General features: G+C 39.1%; 1 protein-coding gene across 19 annotated transcripts in view; it reads left to right on the plus strand.

Annotated features, from left to right (window-relative positions):
- The window catches only part of Tcf4 (transcription factor 4), a 346,209-nt gene that overhangs the window by 109,632 nt on the left and 213,312 nt on the right, over window positions 1-23,265 (plus strand). For all 19 annotated transcript variants that reach the window (XM_078029972.1, XM_078029983.1, XM_078029971.1 and 16 more), the window contains 2 exons: window positions 10,105-10,166; window positions 13,494-13,590. In XM_078029972.1, coding sequence (XP_077886098.1) covers window positions 10,105-10,166; window positions 13,494-13,590 — 159 coding nt within the window. The remainder of the gene's footprint in view (window positions 1-10,104; window positions 10,167-13,493; window positions 13,591-23,265) is intronic.

A 23,265-nucleotide genomic window follows, 5' to 3' on the forward strand; every position in this document is an offset into this window, starting at 1 on the left:
GTACCAAGAGGTAAATGTAATTGATGCTACCTACTCGTAAATGGTTCAGAAACAACATATTATATAGTTTAAACTGCATTATCATTAAAAACATAAAAAAGATTAAATATAGGAAGAATTTAAAAATACATATATTGATCTCAACCTTTCCTCTTTTTTTAAGTTGTAGATGGACACAATACCTTTATTTTATTTATTTTTTATGTGGTGCTGAGAACCAAACTCAGTTCTTCACACATTCTAGGCAAACACTCTACCACTGAGACACAACCCAGCCCATATCAGTGTTTTTTATGGGGTTCATTGAAGGTATTTTGATCCTCAGCTTTTGAGAATCACTACATAGCACCTGAATAAATTATAAATTCCCCTTTTTGAAAGAGTTGGTAGAATCATATTGAGATTGGTCTTGTGAAAATAAATGTTTCCTCAAAATTACAGTGAATGGGTGAAAACAGATTTTGTTTAGTTTGAGAATAAGAAAGAGTTGTTCCTGGGCTTTAGCTTAGTTGGAGGAACTGTCAGTTGACCAGACGAGTAACTCTTCTGAATAGACCATAAACATTAAATGCTTTATTTAAACTTCCATTCTCTCATAATTCTGATTAACAAAGTCGTAGTATGGTTAAGTATCAGACTGTAAATTGAGGTGAAATACTTCCTATTGAGCTCATGGAGTAAAATAAAGAGATTTTCCCTGATCCAAGCCATTACAATTTCACATTTGTGAAGTATTTCAAATTCATTTTTAACGGGCTGCTTCTCTTCAAATACATGTGGAGGTAGATTTAGAAAACTGTAAACAGTGTATGCATCTTTATAGATTTCCATTGTATGTGGTTGATACCGATTTACCTCTTTTTAATTGTAACAGATGAAGAATTAGTAGTTTAAAATGGTAAGAAGTGCATGTTCTGCTGTGATCAGGAATTAGATAATCTGGCTTGTTTGCTTAAGGGTTCTGTGTCTTGAGACTTTTATAGGGCAGTATTAAAGCTCTGAGCCTTCTTATTATGCCAATACCCAGAAGATTGCTTTAATGAGAAGTAAAGGGCCTTTTTCCAATTACAAGGGAATAACTGTATTAAGTTCCTGTGTTATGTCAACCTGCTTTGATTTGATTACTCTGAAAGAAATGGATTTATCTGTCAGTGTTACTTAATTAAGCTTTCTCATTGATGTTTTGCAGAGTAATATAGTGTGGTTTGCACATTTGAGCCTAAATACGGAGAAAATTGGCCTAAAACTAAGACGTGACCCCTGAAGATAACATGGAAGATTGATTGGTTGTCATTGTCAGGTCACAGGATGTGGTGTTAAACGGAGGTGGAAGGATTGTGATGTTGAAATTCTCCTTTCAATGAAAATCTGTTACAGGAGTGATTATTTTAAGCAAAGTAACACAGCTTCCTGTGTTAGGGAGCTGGATTTTAGGGAATAATTTTGAGTATTTAAAACTGTTATCTTTCACCAATATTGGTCAGGCATCTGATAAGAGAATAGATGAAATGGAGAGAAGTATGTTTTGTTAAAGTATAAAAGGAAATAGAAGAGGAAAAAAAAAAACAGAGAGAATGCCATTTGGGAAAAGTAGATCACGTTGTGGTTGTACTGAGCAATTATAGCTTATGGTCATTTCAATTAAGCCAGGCTCCCTTCCTAGAACCTCATGAGCAGCACTCCGGGGAGTAAAGAGGTACAGGGGGAAAAGGAAGGAAAGATAGAGTTGCAGTTACCTTTGGCTCTGTTTCCCCCTGACTTGGGGATATAGTAAGTAAATTGTTAGCCAAATAGTTATTTCAAATATTTCATATTTCTTAAATCATTACAGTAGTATGGATTTTTTAAGCATAAAAGTTACATGTAATGTACACGTGGTTTATCAGCTCTGTGTGCTGTTGTTTTAGGAAGCAAAGCATATTCTTAAATTTATTCCTCTGTTTAATTTTTTTTTTCTAAAGTGTTTACCTCTTACTTCTCACAACTTTGTGAGGGGTATTTGCAAATATATTTTTAAAAGGTACCAAGCACTTGGCTTAACGCTTCTCCACAGTAGCTTCGCCTTTGATTTAGGAACTTGGAAGCTTATCTGCAGTGTTGGAGTGCGGTGATGTTAGCCTCACCTGACTTCAGAGATATACCCACCAAGAGCATTTTCTTAGTGAGACTGATCTTTATTAATTGCTTTTAGAATGGTCACATTTCAAAAAGTCAAAGGAGACACATGCAATTCACATTATCCCACTCTCGCCTCAGGTTTTCATGGCTCCTTTTGTTTCTGAGCTCTTGCTTAGAAGCAGAAGTCCAGGGAGGACTGACTCCGCCTCAAGGAGGAAGATCCTGGCTACCTAGCCTCAAAAAATTTAAAGGGCTGTTGAAATACATCTCTCTGGAATTTTTTGAATATTCATTATTCAAACTGGACTATTATTCAGGTTAGATTATTATTGACAACTCCAAAGTATAGGGATTGATATATATATAGTAAAGTCTTCAAGATTACTTTTATTTCAGTTTCATAACTTTAACTGTCTACCTTGAATTTTCGAAAAGACTTCTGAGTTTCAAAATAAAGAACACCATTGACATAATTGTAACCTGATAGTTACACATTTCTTTTTGGTACCTTAATATTACCCAAGTTGCATGGTGCAAGAAAATGCTTTCCCTGTTGGGTAACAGTGCACAATGGAATTAATTCTGATTTAAGTATATGAGATTATTTAATGTCATTTTGGAAAAAGCTCATTTTGCACTTAAAGTACTATTGTTTCAAACAGTGTTTAAAAGACATATTAATGGACATTTAAGCTGGAGGTTAATACAGTCTGATGTATCGTAATATTTCCCTTCTGACAATGTTTTTCTAGTATGCTTAATCCCCACTATATCCACAGTTTGCCTGTATACACTCGCCCGTGCACACACACACACACGTGTATCTTTTCAGTTTCAGATTTGATATGGAACTCATTTGTCCCCAGATAGCCGGAACTGGCAGCAATTGTCTGACAATGGAAAGCCCTGTTCTGGGTTCCCTATATTTGGCGTATTTTAGGATTTGAGTATCAACACAACCCTCATCCTTTGCTCAGTAGGATTTGGGAAGTGCTGGAAGTTTCTCGGCAGTGTTCAGATTACTCATGATGAAGCATCAGATCTTGCTTCTAATAGAAAACAGAAGCAATCATGGTTGTGTGGCCATGGCCTATCAATATTTGGAGCTCCTTAGCTCTTCCTGTGCCTGTTCTAGTACTCAAATTTGACTTCAGATTACTCTACTTAGAGCTTTTATTATACTGGGTGCTAATGAAAATGTGCACATCCTTAACACGCTCTTTGCTGATGAAATATTTTGAACTCTAAATTCATCTGGCACTGACAGAGAGCATATGCCATCTCAGTTTGTGTGGTGGGCTCAGCCAAGGGTTCTTCCTGGACTAGGAAATTAGTAGGAGCTACAGATGTACGCAGTCTGTGCGTCTCCATGATGGTGTGGAGGATCTTTGATGGTGTCTGTTGTTGCTGGGAGAAGGACCTGGGACAGTGTAGGCAGACTTCAACAAGTTTCAGAATGACTATCTTTGCTAGAAGAGCTTAACATCCTCCAGTCTCTGGACACATTCTGAGTGCATAGAAGAGCAAGACTTTACAGACTCAGAGAATAATTCTGAATACCACTGGTTGTTTCTGTGACATTGGGAAACTGTGGGGTTTGGGATATTTAGCATGTTCTAGGCTCAGAGTTTGGAAAGAACCAGTCCACACCTCTACTTTTAACCAGCACAGGTAACTCTCACACTTGTTTATTTCAAATCAAAGTTAATCCTACATAGTATTTATGTTCTTACTCATTGCAGTCTCTAGTCAATGTGTGCAACTTTGACAGCATGTTATTTATATATCACACGTAGTAGGCTGTCATGGTAAAGTATAAAGGGAGTATGCTAAACTGAACCAAGTCATTGACCAAATATAATGATTACTAAATTCCCGCTGTGACTGAGTGGTTCGTGGAGAAGGTGGAATTTGTATAACCTCAATATTTGTGTGTTTCTAAGATCCAAGAGGGTATTATATTAAATTTCTGACCTGTTTGGCGGAAATGGAAATCATAAAAATGTGAGGCTCTAAGTTCTTGAAATAAATCACACTTTTACATATTTCAAGTGGTTTGATTGTAGATTGGAGGATATTAGTGAATTAGGCACTCCTGGTAGGGATGGCCTATTTACCATGGACCAGGCACTTCCCTAAGTTTTTAACAAGTATAAATTAACTCATTTACTGCAACAGTAACTCCTTAAAGTTGCAGATGCCGTTGCTCCCTAACCTTCTGTTAGATATCAACCTAGGGTGGGTCTTGGATTATCACTTCTGTTCTCCTTGACCCAAGAGGCCTTAAGTTTTCTAGGTTGGCAAATGTCCTCAGGGCAAAAATGTCTTTTCTCCCTCCCTGGATTCCAGCTTTCACTTTGATTTTGGCTTGATGATTCCTTTCTATCTTGTCAGCTCATTAGTATTTTAAAGAAGATGTAAGAAAATGTTATCCATCATTTTTAGTTTTCTGTGGGAGAGTTGTCCAAATATACTAGCCTGCCCTATTTCCAAGAATGGAAATCGAACTCGCTTATTTTACAGTTCACAAAAATAAGTTCAGAGAGGCCAGCGACTTGCTAAGACCATGGAGGTGGTGAAGGCTGAGTCCCTGCCGAAATCTAGGGCTTCTCCTAAGGCCCCCCAGTTCCCAATGCTGGGTTTTCTTGGGTTTGTCCAGTTTGTCTGGTTGTTTTGATCCCATTGACTGCTATAAGCAAAGTGGAGATTTTAGTAATCACATCCTGAGAGTAAAATATGCTTGGAAAAATCATAGAAGTGAAAAATTGTATCAGTACCTTTTTCCCTTGAAACACAGTGTTTGGACCTGTTTCTACCTAAACTAACTACATTTCACGTTTTGGCACTGACACGTCAGACATTTTAAAGGAGGCTCCAGCAGAATTAATCAAATACAGTGAAACTTCCTGGATTACCATGTTACCTCCCAGAGCAGCTGCCAACCCCATGGAAGTGGCCAAGTCTTACCCAGTTGGGGTGGAATAAGGAGTCTGAAAAATCTTGAGCATTGGAGTCCATTTCAGTCTTTGGGCTGGTGATTGTCTCATCCACTGTTTCCCTGTTGCTCAGGCTACCAGGATATGGCTTTGGCTTTTTTGTGTTTTGTTTTTAAGTTTTTTAGTTGTAGGTGGACACAGAACCTTTATTTTATCTATTTATTTTAAAGTGGTGCTGAGGATCGAACCCAGGGCCTCACATGGGCTAAGCAAGCATCTACCGCTGAGCTGCAAGCCCAGCCCCTCACCTTGACTTTTCATTCCCATCTTAAAGGGGGTCAGCACCCTAACAGGAGCGCAGCGACAACTGGACGTCCAGACAGCGCGTTTGTTACTGAAAAGCCCCACTGGAGCCACACACCTCTCCTGTATTGCTTTTCCTCACCATCTAGATGTAAACATTCTCATTCAATATTATATTCTGCTTTCTACCTGGAGATGTTTTAATTCTGTGGGGAACCAGTGGGCCCAGCTAGTATTATGACATGGAGGGGTACTTAGAGAGTTAAGCATATTTCTTTCTGTAACGTGTGTGTGTTTAAACGTGTAGCTGTGTCACTGTGTGCACACCTCCATGGCTATCGGTGTGATAAATCCTGCGTGCTTAGTGAACTGCAGTATCGAGGCCCCTCACAGACTTCACCTGAGTGCCATTGATTGACACTGTGGACAGCTCTGTCACATTCTATCCACTGTTGGGGGGGGGGGCTGTAGGCTTTTCCATCAAGTTTCATATCAGGGCTAGTTGTGTTTCTCCTGGGCAGTTTGGTGTGTTTATCTGATTGGTATTGTCTTGTTTCACTCTTTACTTGACCTACTTAATAACTTCTAAACTTTGACCCAGTTCTAACAAGTACCCAGTGTGTCACAGCATGCATTTTGATAAGCCAATTATTCCTCTGGCATTATTGTTTCAGTTTGTCTATGTTTTATCTTCTTGATTCTCTCAAAAATTATATGTATTTAATATTGTGTGTGATTTCTGTACTCTTTTGTAAACACAAGAATGGATTGGAAGCTCCCAAATAAATACATTCACACTGTCTGGGAAAAGTGACAGGAGGGAATATCCTAGCTGGTTATAAAGAGAGGAAATTCCTCCTAGGGAGGCATTTGTGATGGCGGAGGAAACGTATTCACTGGGTTCAGCATCCCACAGCACCTGTGATTTTGTTCCCGCTCTGCCATTTCCTGACACCTTGGACCAGGTTGTATCCCATCTAAGCTTCAGTTTTTTCATCTATCAGATTGGGAGACTGTAGGATGTTACACTGTCTAGCTCTGTATCTGACATGCACTTGGGCTCAGTGTGAGCTGCTGTTCTTTTCTGGGAGGTGTGGAACAGTTTAGGCAGAAGGAATAGCAGGAACAAAGACCTGACCGAACTGAAGCATGGGCAATGTTCAGTGGGGCATACCAGACGGCCAAGTGTAGGTCAGGTACAGGGTTTACATAAAAGGTGAGTCTAGGCAGGATCCCATGGGATGCAGATGAGATGGGAGTGTGTACTGAATGCTGCTGAACCTGGCAGCCCAGACAGGAGCGCTGCAGTATGGAGTGAGACTGGCCATTGTAGAAATGTGGGCAGGATTTGTCTTGTGTCTCTCACAGCACAGTCTTGTAGTTCTCAGACACCTGTGCGCATGAAAATTACCCGAGGACCTTGTTAAAAGCACATTTATTTATTTATTTTTTGGCCTCACCCCTGAAGTCCTAGATTCAGTAGGTCTGAGATAGCCCCTAAGAAACTATTTTGAAATGAGCATGCCAGGTGATCGATATGTAGGTGGCTGCGTGTTGAGCTCCACTGGACTCGTTATTGAGGAAATGCCTGCTCACTAACTGGCAGGTCTGAGGAAGCTTAGGGGAAGGAAGATGGAAACAAATGACTGAAAAAGTACATGTTTACCTGCATTATGAATGACCGGTATCCAAGCTATAGCTTTGTCTCTTATTGCTATGAGTAAATGAGCATCAGTTATATAGATTTTTTTTTCCAGATAAAATACAATTAGAATTCATACGATAGTTCTACTTATTGGGTTTTGTAGAGCTGGCGATTTGTCCTCATCCTCTAGATCTAGCAGGAGGCCAAGGGAGGGAAGAGCCTGTACAAAAGAGAGCAATAAAAGGAAGAAAGCAGAAAAGAAGGCACTGGCAGCATGAGTCCAGGCAACCAGCAAGTTGGAGATGGGAGAGGATGGGAAAAGAGCAGTCGGATCTGATTGGTTGGGAATCTATTTTTGAAGGAACCCAGCCAGTATTTAACCTGTTTTGAAAAAGCTCGACTTCCAGCATTTTTAATTAGTGGATTGCTCGCTTCGAAATTGCCCAGTTGGGAATACTCAAGTTTTGATGTGTTTTAGCTGCCTGCTAATTAGCAGGCAGCTTGACCATCATTTTTCCTTTATTTGGTGGACAGAAGATGTATATAAAGGTCCCTTGAAACATTCCAGGTCAATTCTGGGTTCCAATGTGGAAGAAACTGTGTATTTAGAAAGAGTTCTTCCTAAACTATAAATCAAATTTTAATGCATCTCTTTCTCCAACTCCATTCTTTTTGCTCTAGCACGGGGCTTCTCAATCTCTGCATAGCTGATATTCGGGTCCAGAACGTGTTTTATTTTAGGACACTGCTTTGTGCCTTTCTGGAATGCTTAGCTGCATCCCTGGTCTCTGCTCATTAGATACCAGTATCCTCTCCTTTATCCCAAGTTGCAAAGACCAAAAATGTCTCCAGGCATTGCCAGTGTTCTTTGTGGGGTGAGGATTGCCTTCATGGAGACCCACTGGCTTGGCAGCATGGTCTGGTTTCCTCCTGGTCTCTGCCTACTTTATATGTTTCAAATCCTTTTTCTGTTTGAAAAGATAAAATTAGTCCAAATAACGTGCCGTCTTATGGTAGGTAGAGGGAGTCAAATCTGTTCCTCTAGTTACTTTTTGGCCAAATACAAGAGCTCTCAAATTAATCCAAGCTGGCTGTTACAGGTGAAGAGGAAGTTGAGTTGTGCCCAAATTTTGAAAACTTGCAGTGGTTGAGAGATTTTGTTATTTATACACTTTTTTTTTTTGGCTGACAATGTTTTTTATTTAAGAATTAAGAGAGCCATGTAGTCTACAAAAAGTACTCATGTGAGAATCCCAGGGGTAGTAAGGAACTTCTTCAAGTACTTTAGTTCAGCATATACAGGATAGGCCAGTATGTTGGTTGTTAAACAGCAGATTTGGGGAAAGTTTTACACCTTTCTAGTTCCATGTCGTCCCCAGAGCTTTCTTCACGTGACTTCAAGCTCACAGTGCACTGATTCTAACCGTCCACGGGGACATCTGTTTGCAGATGATATGTCTTCTAAAGGACCAACCAAAAGGAACTGAAGTACTGTTGGATGATTTGTTGTGTTGTGTATGATATGATTGTGTGTGTGTGTGTGTGTGTGTGTGTGTGTGTGAGAGAGAGAGAGAGAGAGAGAGAGAGAGAGAGAGAGAGAGAGAGAGGGAGGGAGAATATTCAGGTCCAGTGGTAATAGGTCAGTTGCTGTTCCATCTCTCTGAAGACGTTCTGTAACACCATGTACTCTGCGGTACCCAAAAATAAATCAATTAATTATACGGTGATTACTTCTGCTGATAACAAAATAGCAGTAATAAAAAGAATGACAGTAGAGCATTCAGAGAAAAAACAATGTCACTGAAATGTTAGGAAACACAATAAATAGAGCAGTGTTTCCTGGACCCAAGTTTCACACCCTCCAGCTCTGTCAGGGCCTGTTGGCGATGGCTGGCTGTTACGACTGTGATCAAAGTCATGGGAAGGGGAACTTTTCAGGCTCACGGTGAGCCTCTCATCAAAAATCTGAGTCATTGCTAAATGGAGAGTGACTGCTCTTACACTGCAGTACTTTAAGGACTGAGGATGACAACGGGGCTGTGTCACCCTGCATTCCCAGTGTTTGCCAGTGGAAGGACTGATGGGACAGTTATGAATCTGATCAGCCTGAGAACTTCACTGGGGCAGAGTTCAATGGATTTTAACTTTCTGGTAGTTCCTGTAGGTTCTCTTTACCATTATTTATCTAAATAAAATATCGCTTATCCGTTTATTTAAAATTATTTATTTATTGGTAATGGGAGGTTGAGTCCAGGAGTACTCTGTTCTGAGCAGCATCTCCAATCTATTTTACTTTGTTTTGAGATAGTGACCTGCTAAGTAGCCCAGGCTGGACTTAAAGTGGCAATCCTCTTGCCTCAGCCAACTGTGTAGCTGGAATCACAGGTGCGCACCACTGCACCATCTTGCTTTTGTGATTTAATAACAGCTTCCATTTCCACATCTCAAAGTCCATGCTGAGGATCATAGGCCAAGTGATGCATCTAATTTAAAAAAAAAGTAACCATTAAAAGAGAAAATGTTGTCTCAACCTAAATGACTTGAAAAAAGAAATCCTCATATCTCTGTTCTATACTGGTGGAAGTTGACTACTTAGTCCATTTTTTTTTTTTTTTTGCTTCTATTTTCTGTTGCATGCCTGTAGTCTGGTGCCATAAGTCTTTACTAGAGAACAAAAAAAATTCAGCAGCGTTAAACTAACAGCTGTAAGCATTAGTGTGGATATATATCTCAATTTAGCTTCTCTTTTGGATTAAAGTTATGTTAGTGTATTTTTTAAACTTATTTTGTTGAAAAGATTTTAATAAAACTTTAAGTGCAGTTTCGTGTCTATAAAAATCGAGGCTATCAAACATTGTGAAGGATGGAAGTAATTTTTCTGTGCATACCTCTGGTTCCTGAGGGTCCAGTTCATCTCTGCTGTGAATTTAAATGAGTTAATTTAAGTAGATGGGTCAGAAGCCACTATCATCATGGTAGCCCTGTGCCTGGTTCTTAATTAAAGGCAACAGGAGATTAATTTGAAACATTAATTTAAAAGTGCATATACAAAAAGAAAGAATTATTGCAAGAAAGCCTAAAGAACTTTTCTCTTGTCCCTAGATGTAGAAGACAGAAGTAGCTCAGGGTCCTGGGGGAATGGAGGACATCCAAGCCCGTCCAGGGTAAGTATATCTAATCTCTTCTCCCACAACCAGACATCCCACATATGTAAATTGAAAAACTGAAGGAGAGTTTCTCACATGCATGCTGACACACGCGCGCACACGCACACCTACACACACACACATACACACCTGCACAGATATATATGCATACCAAGATTAATGAGGATCAGCTTGTCTTTGGAATTTGTTTTTTTTCAGTCTCTTTTTGGATACCGTTTCTGAATTTACACCTGTTTTGTTTGTGCCCACCAGAAGGAAAAGCCTTCATTAAATACTTTTCCTTACTTTTGCTAGTTATTGATCTAATATTCTAGAAAATTATTTGTTGAAGATAGAGTAACTGAAAGCAAAATCCTGATATCCCCATAACCTTGGTGTGACTAGACTCTGGAATCGTCTTGAAGACACCGTCCAAGGCCTGTCCTCCTAGAGCAGACTGTGTCATGAGTCTGGCTCCGTGTCATGCTGGGTACACATTCCAGCAGCAGGGCCTTTGCTCAGCAGTTGGATTCGTTCACTTATTTAGTCTCAGATTTTTGCTGCCCTTTTTCATGGACTTTTTACCGTCATTGGTTGTACCTTTCGGGTGATTGGGGAAGATCACAGGATGGGGTGGGGTAGGGGGTGATGCCTTTGGGTTTTTGTATGCATATGACCTCGGGCATGCCATTTCACTTTTTTTGGTCCTCGTTTCCCTAATTTGTAAAAGGGAACATTGGAACCAGAATATCATCTGTGTTTCTAATAATTTAATGATGTGATGTTTTTCACTGACTTTTTCCTAAGGCCTTTAAAACTCATGTCAGATTTTATAACACACACACAGACACATACACACACACACACACACACACTTCCAGATTGAAAGTAGACTCGTTGCACACTTTAAAGCATATACATCTCCCTCCCCTAGCTGGGCCTCTAGGTGAAAGATTTTGCAGTGAGAGAAACTTTTTTTAATATTTATTTTTTAGTTGTAATTGGACACAAGGCCTTTATTTTATTTGTTTTTATGTGGTGCTGAGGATCGAACCCAGGGCCTCGCACATGCTAGGTGAACGCTCTACCAGTGAGCCACAACCCCAGCCCCTGAGGGGAATTTATTACTGCAAGTGTTCACATCAGTTTGGAGTGGAGCTAGGGTATCTCTATTTTGGCATTAGAGGCAGGGGAGGTCATCAAGTTGTCAAAACGAGGACATTTTAGCAAGTCATAGTTACACATTTCCACCTGTCCTTGGCCCTGGGAGCTCATGCTAGTGTTCAGGGTAGAGCAGGATCTCTGAGCTTACTACAAACTTTGTTGAGCCTCACAGCAGCTGTCGAGCTTGACATTCTAATACATTATATGGATGGGTTGAGGAAATCTTTCCTCCTCCTCATGTTACAGTCTGCACTTGCAGAAATAAATCCATTCCCTTTGACAGCAAGTAGAGATGATGGAGCTCCCCTCTCCTGTTCAGTTTATTCAGATCTAGTCAATTTCTTTTTCTTACATACGATTATATTACTTGTAATTCAGTACAGTGCTATGTGTATTGAACCAAACAGACTTTGTAAGAAATAAGAAATATTTGTTATTGTTATACATTATTTCTTACTATACGCATTTAGTTCATACACACGGTCCTTTGGGTTTGGCCAACAAAAGTCCATTTAGAATCATTCTGACTTTCATCTAAATTTGATGTTTACTAACTGCCAGTTTTCTTTAGGAATATATTCAAGAATAGTTTTGAGTCAGTATATTATAATATATATTTTCCAAAACCATGGAGTTTGCATGAAATAGATAATTTGCAGACTTGGGCCCAGACAGCCTCACCATGCCCCTCTCCTACTGTCTTTGACTGGTGATATTATCTTCCTTGCAGCACTGCACTGAGGATTAAATTAGATAATGCATATTAAGCTTCTCGGGCACTGTCTAGAATGAGGACACTTAATAAATAATTAGTGTTATACAATGCCTGGTTATAAAACCCACAACAGGTATTTGTAAAAAGAGACATCTTTTTATATGTGGACGTATTGACAGAATTAGGTTACTGCAGCATCCAAGTTAATTTTTGCAAATGGAGAAAGGCGATTGGAAGCAGACTTGTTTGTCCTCTGGGTTCCAGTCGTTCTCCAGCAAGGTGACGATGTGCCTTTTTCATTGTTCACACAGCATCCATCTTTTCTGTGTGGGCAGACCTTGCCCTTTGGCTCACACGCCAACTGATACCTCTAAGTAAATTTGACTTAGACTTTATGGGCAGCTTAACCAGCTGAGCAGAGTCCTTCCCCACCACCCCCTTTAGCTACTTTATATATAGAGACTGCAGTTTGAGTCCTATAGTACAGATGATTTTAACTCTTAGACGTTATCAGATTTCTCCATTAAGATTTGAATGACTGGAAAACTTACAAACATCATTTTAACTTAAAATTCCCAAACAAGGATATAATTATGATAATAAAAAATATGTGTCCCAAATTTTCTGTCTTAAAACTGATTTTTTTTTGTTTTTGTGTCTGATGTATTTGGTCAACTCTGGACATACTAGTTTACACTAAAGCTTTGATGTTTATAGTTGTGTTCGAATATTCTTTACATTCCTGTGTGTTAATTACTGATATAATGAACCCATTCTCTTAAAACCACAAGGGCAACTGTAATAAAGCACTGAAACTTCAATACCATAAAACCAAATGTTGTTGTTTAAATGCCTCTACTCTGGTCTTCCAAAAGCAAATCATTACAGGCTGTGGGTAGCTTCCCCTTATGGCACAATGTTGCTTTAATATAAGCTTATCAAAGGAATAATTTTTAATATGTGTAGTATAATTCCTATGTGTCTACTGTTTTACATGCATTATTTCATGTCAACAACTCCATGTGGTTGATGCCATTATTATTATTAGGAAATTTAGTTGAGTAGATTCTAGACCTCTATTACCTACTGTCTCTGTGAAGGTTAGCTTCCTTACAGTGAGGTTCCAGGTTCAAGGAAATAATGTACTCTAGTTGCTTTGGGTGGGAGATTGCAGTAGTATGAGTATGTTTATGTGTTGATTTCTTTCTTTCTTTTTTTGGTACTGGGGATTTAAACTCAGGAGCACTTAACCACTGAGTCACATCCCCAGCCATTTTAATTTTTTTTTTTTTTTTTTAAATTTTGAGACAGGGTCTCACTAAGTTGTTGAGGCTGGCTTTAAACCTGCCATCGTCCTGCCTCAGCCTCCCAAGCCACTGGGATTACAGTCTTGAACCACCATGCCTGGTTTAGGTGCTGAAATCTTGATGTGAAATTAAAACCTACACTATTTATTTTATTTACAGAACTATGGAGATGGGACTCCGTATGACCACATGACCAGCAGGGACCTTGGGTCACATGACAATCTCTCTCCACCTTTTGTCAATTCCAGAATACAAAGTAAGACATGTTTTAAATTACTGTGCACTTTTTGAACACTTATGTATAACCCTGTAGCAGAAACCTGCCTCAGACTGAGGTTGCTGGTTGACTGGGATTTCTAGTTGCAGAACAGTATTGACAGTCTGTGCTGGTTAATAGTACATCCATGACTAAGTTCTATAACTATGTAGGATTAAACAATTTCAGTGGTGCTGAATCACTGAGGAAATTTTGTCTTTCTTCGACATGCAGCACTTGCCCAATTTCAATATTGCAATAGTAGTTTTTGCAGTTAAGGTCAATAAAATCAAAGTGGTGAATACTTCTAATAAAAATGTCATTGGGCCTGATGGTTGGCAATGATATATAGTACGTGTGAATTTTTATTATTGGGGTTATGGAAATAAATAATGTCAATGGGCTTAGTGTGCTTAAATCAGGGTAGGATGTTCAAGTGGAATTGTAAAAGCTGTTGTGTATTTATCAAGGTGTGAACTATAAGTGCTTGTTGTCTAGACAGGCCCCATCCTGCATTACTGAAAGCAAGCTACATGCCTGCCTGTAATTTGAGGCTATCTGTGAATTTCTATCTTGCCCTTGATATTGGCTTCCTGAGCATAGTTTTCTGCTTTTGACTACTCTGTAGGGATGTTTGTTTAACAGCAGTAACCTAAGTGATGAAAAGATAATTCATAATGGCTTAAAAGGTCCCAATAGCTGGCTACTTCAGTTTTGATTGAAGAAATGATCTTTGTTCTAGTTAATGTGAGTTCTTAACAGTGTTAGTGAATCTTTCAACCTGCCCAAATTCTATTGCAAATCTGTCAATAAATGAAGTTAGATTTCATGACACAAGCTGTTGGACCGTTCTCCAAAGGAAAGACACAGCAATAATTAGATCATTCTGAAGGTGTATTTCCAAATGGTTCTAAAGAATGTCCTAGTTTTAAAAACTTGGAAGTTGTGCCAGTTCCTTAACATGGGGATGGTCCAAGGACTATCTCAGTCATTAAAAAAAAAAAAAATCATTAAATCAGCTATTTAGCATAGAATTATTTTGAATGGACAACTTGTATGTTTGTCGCTTTGTGTGTGTCCCCAGCTTTGAGTGCCATAAAGTTAAGTTTGATTCTTTTTTTTTTTTTTTAATTTCAAGATGGTAGATTTCAGATTTCTGTCTTAATTTGGTAACTAAAGGAGGATCCTAGTTCTGTGGTAGTTGCTGATAGGGAGGCATATCAACCTTCCTGTTTTCAGGATCTGTAGAGATAGATAATAGATATGTTTGCCAGCCTAGATTTTAAAGGACAACTTGAGACTCTTCAGTGTTAGTAGAATAGTTTTAATTCTTATGTCTCTGCTTCTCTGTTCATCCTCACCCAACTTCACAAAATAGAATACAAGATTCATCTGAAATTGAGTCTTGAGGCATAGCACCTAAAGAATATATTAACTTCCTTAGAAGATTTCTAAAATTATCCTCTGATGAGTTAAAGTAAGTTAGAATAAATTACTATTCCTATTTAGAAGTTTACATTATAAATGTGAAAAACTTTCAAGAGCTGCTTGGGGAATTACTACTATAAAATATACCAGTTAATTAAAATATATTAAGGAATTATTTTCATACGTTTTTCCTCATGGTCAACTGTTTTACAAACCAAATTAGTTCTCAGACCAAATAGTATTTAAAATATAAGTGGGCTGACACAGTGCTGCGGAGAGAGCCGATTCTTTTCACTTGGTTGTTGTTTAAGCTGAAAATCCATGTCAGCCTTGCCCTTTTATCCCGTCTGCCTTCCTTCCCATTAAACTCTTAAATATGGAGGCCAAGACAGTCTCCTGCATTGTGATAGGAAATGCTACTATGTCCACGAGGCTCCCACCCACTGTTCCCAATGAAAGGACTTCTCTGTTAGATAAGCTGTCTGGTCTGAAACATGGCTCTTTATTGTTTACAAACTGCTACATTTTCCACCTCAAGCAGATTTTTGCACAGAAAAGAATTGTGCTGGGGCTAAATGGTTTATCTGACATTAACGGGGCAGTGTCACTCTTGGGTCAGGGAAGTCGCCCTTAGAGCGCGAGGGCACTGCTCAGTGTGCAGAAGAAAAAGAGAAAGAAAGACTTTGAGACAAGTATGAAATACCTGACATTTTTAGTTGAGACAAGAATTAAAAAAATATTTTTAGAGAACGACGAGGATACTGTACGAAAAACTCTTCTCACCTCTAATTTCTCTCATCGCAAAGCCTTTTTGGTTGCCTTGGGTGTCTCAGGGCCAGACTTTAGGAACAAAGATTCTCATTGATTTTGCCCAGGCGGCTGTTTATTTAAAATGAAACCACTTTTAAGATGAGTCGTTTTTCGTGGAAGGTTGCACCTTTACAAGAAAAAGACATATGTCATTTTTAAGAAATTAAGGACAACCAATTCATAAGAAAGACAAAGTAAGCTCTTTAGGGAACAGTTGGAACTTATAAAATATATGTTGTATTCTAAACTGTTTTTTGTGTGCAAGCTCCTATTATATGTTATTTGACCTTTGTGGACATTTTCCTTGTACCAAAAGAAGGCGGTATTAGACTTTACTGCAAGTTTTAGACAACAGTCCACTCTCAGGATCTAACTGGTTTTCATTAAAACTACAAAGGATTTCTTTACATTTCAGAGACTCAATTACTCCATGATGTCACATTAGGGTAAAAGCTATAGCATCAGAAATAAATCAGCCACTTTATTGGAGCAGATTCTCTATTGTCAAATCAATCAAGCCTGTGACTGAATTAGGCGTCTGCTACAGAAATAAGTGACACTAATTTTACAGGAAAGAGTTATTAACTGCAGATGACCTGATTTTTTTTTTTTTTTTTTTTTTGCGGGGAGAGGATAAACTGTTTACTTTGTAAGGTTATATTTTACTGAAAGCAGAGAAAATGTACTACACCACTTTCTACTTGGGGGGATGAATTTTATTATATATTTAAAATATTTTATTCTTTATGACAATACACTATTTTAGGGAAGTGAAGTAGGCATTGCTAACAAATATGCCCATGAACTCCTCAATGGTCACAAAACCTTTGATTACAACTCTGAACTTTTAGATTTCACATGAGTGGTTTTAAGTAAATATTACAGTTGTTGAAAAAAAATACATTTGTTCAGCATTAAAATACCAAAACTCTGTATCTCTATCTCAGATTTATGCAAAATGGGATATAACTGATAATGGTGTTAGAATAATTGTTAATATATTCTTTTAGAAGTATATTTTTGTGTTCAGGCTCACATTATATGTTATATGACCTTTGTGGACACTTTCCTTGCACCAAAAGAAGGCAGTCTGAAAATAATATCTTATTTCATAGTTTGTGAATCTCTAAAATAAAATAAATGAACACATTTGTACTTATGTGTGTGTGTGCACACTGAGACACATGTGCTTTTTATGCTGGAAGAATTCATGACAGTTCTTGGGTTATAAGGTTGTTTTTACTTTTTACATCAGTTTGTGATTGTGGTTATCACAAAGTTTTAGTGGGTTGATATTAAAGAAAAATGTAGTGAAAATAAACAAAAAGCAAGATTCCAATTTTAAAAAGAGTAGGCATGAGTGGCTTTTTGTTTTTGATGTTCGAAGGGTTCAGACCACAAAACTGACCACCTGCATTACCAGTTCATATGCTATGCTCACCTAATATTTACTAGTGCTTACTCATTGCATGCATTGAGTAGATGCAAACCAGTCTGCATTTTGCCTTAGATGGAATTCCCTGTGCTGTTTTGTACCTGGATACAATAAGTCACTTCTTCCTGGTGCCTGGTTGTGATTATTAATTATAACACTAGATCTGTCGGAAATTTGTTCACTACACTTTTAAAATGGTCTCATTAAACCTTCACAGGTGGTCAGTTGGGTAGCTTTCAGAATATGCTAATCGGGCAGAGGGGTCATGAGTCTGAGTCCTGTGTCTTTAAGAGGATTATTTGTACGCGATAGAATACTTGGAAAACCCTGGCAAGAAGTATATACAAAGAATATGGATTTTTTTAAAAACATGCTTTGTTTTTCGTTTTGTCCGGCACTAAACTTTTGCAAGTTATTGTTCAAATAGTTTTACAATGATAGACAATACATTTTCAAACTCAAAACTTTTTGATCCAAGGAGGGATCTAAGCATGTATTTTCCTTCCATTGTTCCAGAGTCTTAATTGAAAACCAGATTGAGGATAAGTGAGCATGTTGCCCAGTAAGATTATCTCCATGAATTGGTGACTGAAGGATGTGGAAAGTGATACTTTTGTACAGTTGGGTGCAGCTTAGTTCAGCATCAGCTGCCGCGTCTTCACATGCGCCATTGTGAGTGGCTCTGTGTCCTTACTGGGGCGTTTGGTTCTTGTGCTCCTGACAGTGCTGCACCGGGGCACTAAATAATTCAGTGCCATAGAGTAACTGGTTTCTCAACTAGCTCAGTGGAACATTTTACTGCAGGATTAGACTGAGGTTTCAGGCAGAACTGAAGAAAGCTGCTGGCTTATAGGCTGACCTTTGAATCTCATCTGGGTTAGCGGTTGATATTTTGATTTGGTTACTGTGGTCATATTGTGACAGCTGCTAGCTCATTATAATTCGGTTCCTCTGCTCCGTTTGCCTAGCAGGAATATTTAGGTTTGTATTACTTCAGAGTGTTTATGGCTACCCTGAGTTTAGCCCAGCATAAAGGTGAAGTGTTGTGACTTCTTTGAAATCCCAGTGGCAGAGGCAAGCGACACGGTGTTCTTGTAAAGCTGCAAATGGTGGTAGGGGCTAAAGCAGGGAGTTTTTCTTTTCATTGAAAAACTGAAAATACTCAATGAGTCGGCTCATACTAGGCAAACTGTTTTTGGAAACCTTCATGTACAAAGGAAAAGCAGGACCACAAAGAAATATAATCTTTTCAAAGCATTGGTAGGATTTTCCCTGCCCTCTTGGTCAGTTGGGTTTTCCATGCAGGAATGTAAATATTATAAAAACAGCAAAACCTATGCACTCATGGCAATCATTCTGTATTTGAAAGTTCCAGAGGTTAAGTACTATTCAAGAAATTTCACCTGAATGGAATTGTGACTATAGATGTCAGCTCTGGAAATTTTAAGTCACCTTTAGAGCATTCTGAAGATGGATAGAAGAGTTGGCTGTTTGCAAGTTCATTAGTTAAGGACATCACTCTGTGCACTTTCAGTGTCTTTTTTTTTAATCCTTGGTAGTGCTGAGGGTGGAACCCAGGGCATCACACAGGACAGAGCAGTGCCCTACCATTGAAGTGCATCCCCAACCCTGCTATCTTTTTTTATGGCATATTTTAGCTTTAAGTTACCAAATATCATCTTTTCTGATTGGACTGATAATGTGATACCAGCAATTCCTGAGATAAGAAACCTTTACTAGCAATCTTACTTGATTTTATTTTCTGGGTTTGAGAGTTTTGAATTTTTAATTTGTTAAACTTAAAATATCTTCCTGAAATATTAACAGATGTGACTACTTTTGGGTGTCGTCACCAGTGATTTTAGCAGTCCTGCTGAGCTAAGGCTGGGAGTCAGGAAACCTGGGTTTTCTACTCTGCTCTATCTACCTGTGTCCCCAGGTCAGCCCATTCTTACCTCTTCAAATTGAGGGAGGCACAGCCTTTGGATTTTCTTGGAGGCAATTTTCTCATCTAATGGTCCATTGATCTTTTAGAGATGCCATTTTGCCCTTATACTGTATTTTATCTTTAGAGATGTTTTGTTGATCTTTCTAATCCATTTATCTCAATTTTATGAATATCTTCAAGTAACTGGTAGCGATATGTTTTCCAAATGTAATTCTTTTTTTTTTTAAGTTGTAGATGGATACAATACCTTTACTTCATTTATTTAGTTTTATGTGGTGCTGGGGATTGAACCCAGGGCCTCACACATGCTAGACAAGCACTCTACCACTGAACTACAATCCCAGCCTCCCAAATGTAATTCTTTAGAGCCTGATTTCAACTGAATCTTTCTTTTATGCCTCAACTCATTGCAAATCTATAATTAATGGATTGGAAGGATCTGGGATAAAATAATAACTCAGTCAATTGAATCACCAGGAGGAGTGTTAGGCACAGGCCAATGCTTGGCATAGAATTGTGAGACCTCAATAAATGACCATTAAATAGTTTAATACTCGAATGAATCAGGGAACCAGATATATAGGGTGTAAATCCTGAAGGAACAGCCCATAAATTAAAGTCTGGCCTACATCTTGCTGAATGAGGAGGGAAACCCTAAAACAGTCAGTAAATATAGAAATCCAGTTTTTATTTTATAGTTCCATATCCTTAACTGTATTTAACGTTCTCCTAATGTTAGGGTACAGCTCATGTTACAGTATGGTAGATTTCATTGTTCATAATACATACCACAAATTATTTGATGTGTAGGTGGCAATAAGTAAAATCAGAAGATTCTGAAGAACGATTGAAAGAAGTTGATTGCACCCAGCATCAAGTTAATTATTTCCCTCTGTCTAGGCACAAACATTTCCGTTCTTCTTTCATTGGTCTGTCTTTCCATTCTGGCACCTACTCTGTGTTGTAGCACCATGAATACTGTGATTGTCAGATACTTTTATAGTCAGAACAGTGTTACAAAACCTGGCTGTATAAAATTAGGAGAACTGATCAACTAGAACAATGTTGCTTGAAGATTAGGGCCGACAGTGATGCGGAGGTCTTCCGTTTACTTTCGAAGTACTTAAGAGGAACATCTCTCACAGAAAATTACTGACACTAAGACAAAATAATAAATCATTTATCACAAAAAAGTAGTTTGTGTCAGGAATGCTTTTGCTTGGACGTACTAGAAAATTTGATTAATAGTGGTTTAAATGTAAATTTTCCCATTCTAGAAGTCTGGTGGCAGGACTCTGCTAGAGTTTGTTGGCCACTCAGTGATGTCAGGTCTGGTGGCCCTGTGCTTTTTTTTCACCTTACTTTCCTTGTCCCAGGATGACTGTCACCACTCAGGTACCTGGTTTGGGAAGGCTGAGTTTGGCAATGCTCATCCCATCTACCTCCCATGGGTAGGATGGTGACAAATAGCATCTGCAGCCTGTTCAGTGGAAACAGGAAACAAAGAGCAAGGAATTCGTATTGGGCTTACCGACTTACAGTGTTTGACATATATATAAGGGAAAAATGTAGACTTTTCTATTGAACAGTTGCAAACTTCCATGTAATAAACAAAACATCAGAATCAGTCTCAACTCTATATTTTGGTCAACAAGAGTGAAAGACAAAGAGACATGGAGTAGATTAAAACTTATTGCAAAGAGGTAGGTGGAGAAAGTCCTGGCATGAGAGTGTTGCATGAAAAAGACAGAGTGAGGCATGCTGTTAAGGTTTTGCCGTCAAGGCCCGAGCCTTCTTGTCTTCATTCCCTGAGCAGGGCAGCAGCCAGTAACCTGCTTCTTGCCTGCTTTCCTGAGAATCTTCACTTTTAGGTTTTGCTTGACTTCCTGCCAACCTGTCCAGGGCACCTAGGTCAGGCAGCAGGCCGTAGATCCAGCCACCAGCCTTTACCCTAGTCTCTTTGGTGGTCTTTGGCCAGTCTTACTCCCACAGTCTCCTGTTGCACCTATTCAGAGCAGGACTGGCACCTTGGAGCAGCAAGGTCCTGGGACATGCCATTACAAATGGCAGACAGTTCCTCCCTCCCCTGGACCACTGCCAAAACAGTCTCCAGGGAGCTCACCTCCACCAAGCTGCCATGCCACTGTGAAGCTCTCAGACAAGAATGCCCACTGCCGGGGGGAAATCCCTCCATTTTTATTTAATATGTACACAGTTGTCGATTTTTAATGTGGAGGATTAGGTGCAGCCAAAAGACATTTAATTTTAGAAAGCGTGCCAAGACTGGATGAAATCGTGAGAGCTGCATCCATCCAACTTTTGGCCAGAAGTTTCTCAGCCCTGTTGAACAGTATTGTGGCATGAGTCAGGTTGATGAGATAACACAGGTGGGGGAAGGGCCATCTATTAACACAGGTCAACAGAACAGGAAAGAAGCAGTGCTGTTTTTATTTAGTAGTAAAATTTTTCTCTCAATTGTTCATTAGGAAGATGGTTTCTTTGAATTTGGTACAAGCTTAACGCTTAAAACATTGTCTGTGACAGTATCAGCCAGTACCTGTTCCCTGTCTGATCCTGGGTGGTCAGGGGTAGACATTACATCTGTTTCTTTTTCTTTCTTTCTTTCTTTTCTTTTCTTTTTTTTTTGTAGGGGGGTCTTGGGATTGAACTCAGAGTCACTCAACCACTGAGCCGTATCCCCAGCCCTATTTTGTATTTTATTTAGAGACAGGGTCTCACTGAGTTGCTTAGCACCTCCCTGTTGCTGATGCTGGCTTTGAACTGGAGATCCTCCTGAGCCACTGGGATTACAAGTGTGCACCACCACGCCCAACTAGACATCCCATTTCTTAAGGCCCTTGATGTCCTCAGTTCTGGGAGAGTCTTGTTAGTATAGCTCAGAGGCCTGAAAATCTGACGTCTGTGAAAATTGTGTCTCTCTCAAGTGCTCTTTTAACCTTCAGAAAATATATAAATGTTCTCTTTGTTTGCATTGTGCTGTTAGTTGGGAGCAAAGAAGCAAAGGCTCTTGGTAAGCAACTGTATAGCACAGAGGTCCCGTGGCACAGTGCAATATCAGGCCCTTGGAGTCACTTCTGTCCAGTCTTGGCTCTTACATTTCATGGTGCTGGGACACTGGACAAATTCTTTCTGATCACCAAACTTATTGTTTCTCAGGTGAGGACAGTCCTGTTGGCCACAGGATCTCTGTGGGAGATGTGACCACTCAAGGCATTTTAGGACAACTGTGCTGTGCTCTGCGACTCTTCCAGCAGTGCAGGTCTACACAGTGGTAGCCTGTCATTTCATATAAACTTTTCACTTCTAGAGACTCTGGGTTTGAGTAATAGCAGTTTCAAATACCTTTACCTTCCAATGAGAGTAGAACAGAAGATGGGACCAGGTGCAGATAGCATAGAATGCTCAGTTCTGTGAACATCAAGACCAAAATGGAAAGGCATGTTAGCCCATCTGCAAAAGCAGTCATCCTGTAAAATAAGTGCCTCTTTGGGGGACAGCATTTGTTGAATTCAAGAGGTGTCCTTCTATGAAATATTTGCCTTCACTCATTTTCCTATACATTTTAAATATTCTCAAGTTTGGCCCATACACATGACAGAGCTCGCCTCGTGGTGAGTCCAGGGATCCCCTGGCAAGTGGAGATTCTTGGCCTGTATTGCAGGTCATCTGAGTAGTGGGGTTGCTACTACATGCAATGCATTTCACCAAGGAGACAGTTTTACAAATACCTTCATGTTCATAGAGTGTTCTAGAGACAGTCCTGTTCCTCTCTGGTTCTGTCTTCTCTAGAAAACTTAGCATAGAAGGTTGCTTCTGTGTGGGATTATTCTCATTCTATTTGCTCCCAAGAGATTCTGATTCTGAATCAACCATGTATTATTTTTAAGTGGAAAGAGGTATTCAGTGGATCTCATTTCATTTCCCTCTGCAAAGGTATCAGGACCAGGAGCCAACAACTATTGCAAAATGTACAACACATACATTGAGATTAAATTTAACTTATTTCTAAGCACTTGATAGAGCCCAAACATTT

Source organism: Ictidomys tridecemlineatus, chromosome 13, assembly GCF_052094955.1.
Source record: "Ictidomys tridecemlineatus isolate mIctTri1 chromosome 13, mIctTri1.hap1, whole genome shotgun sequence".
In the NCBI taxonomy this organism is placed as follows: Eukaryota; Metazoa; Chordata; class Mammalia; order Rodentia; family Sciuridae; genus Ictidomys; species Ictidomys tridecemlineatus.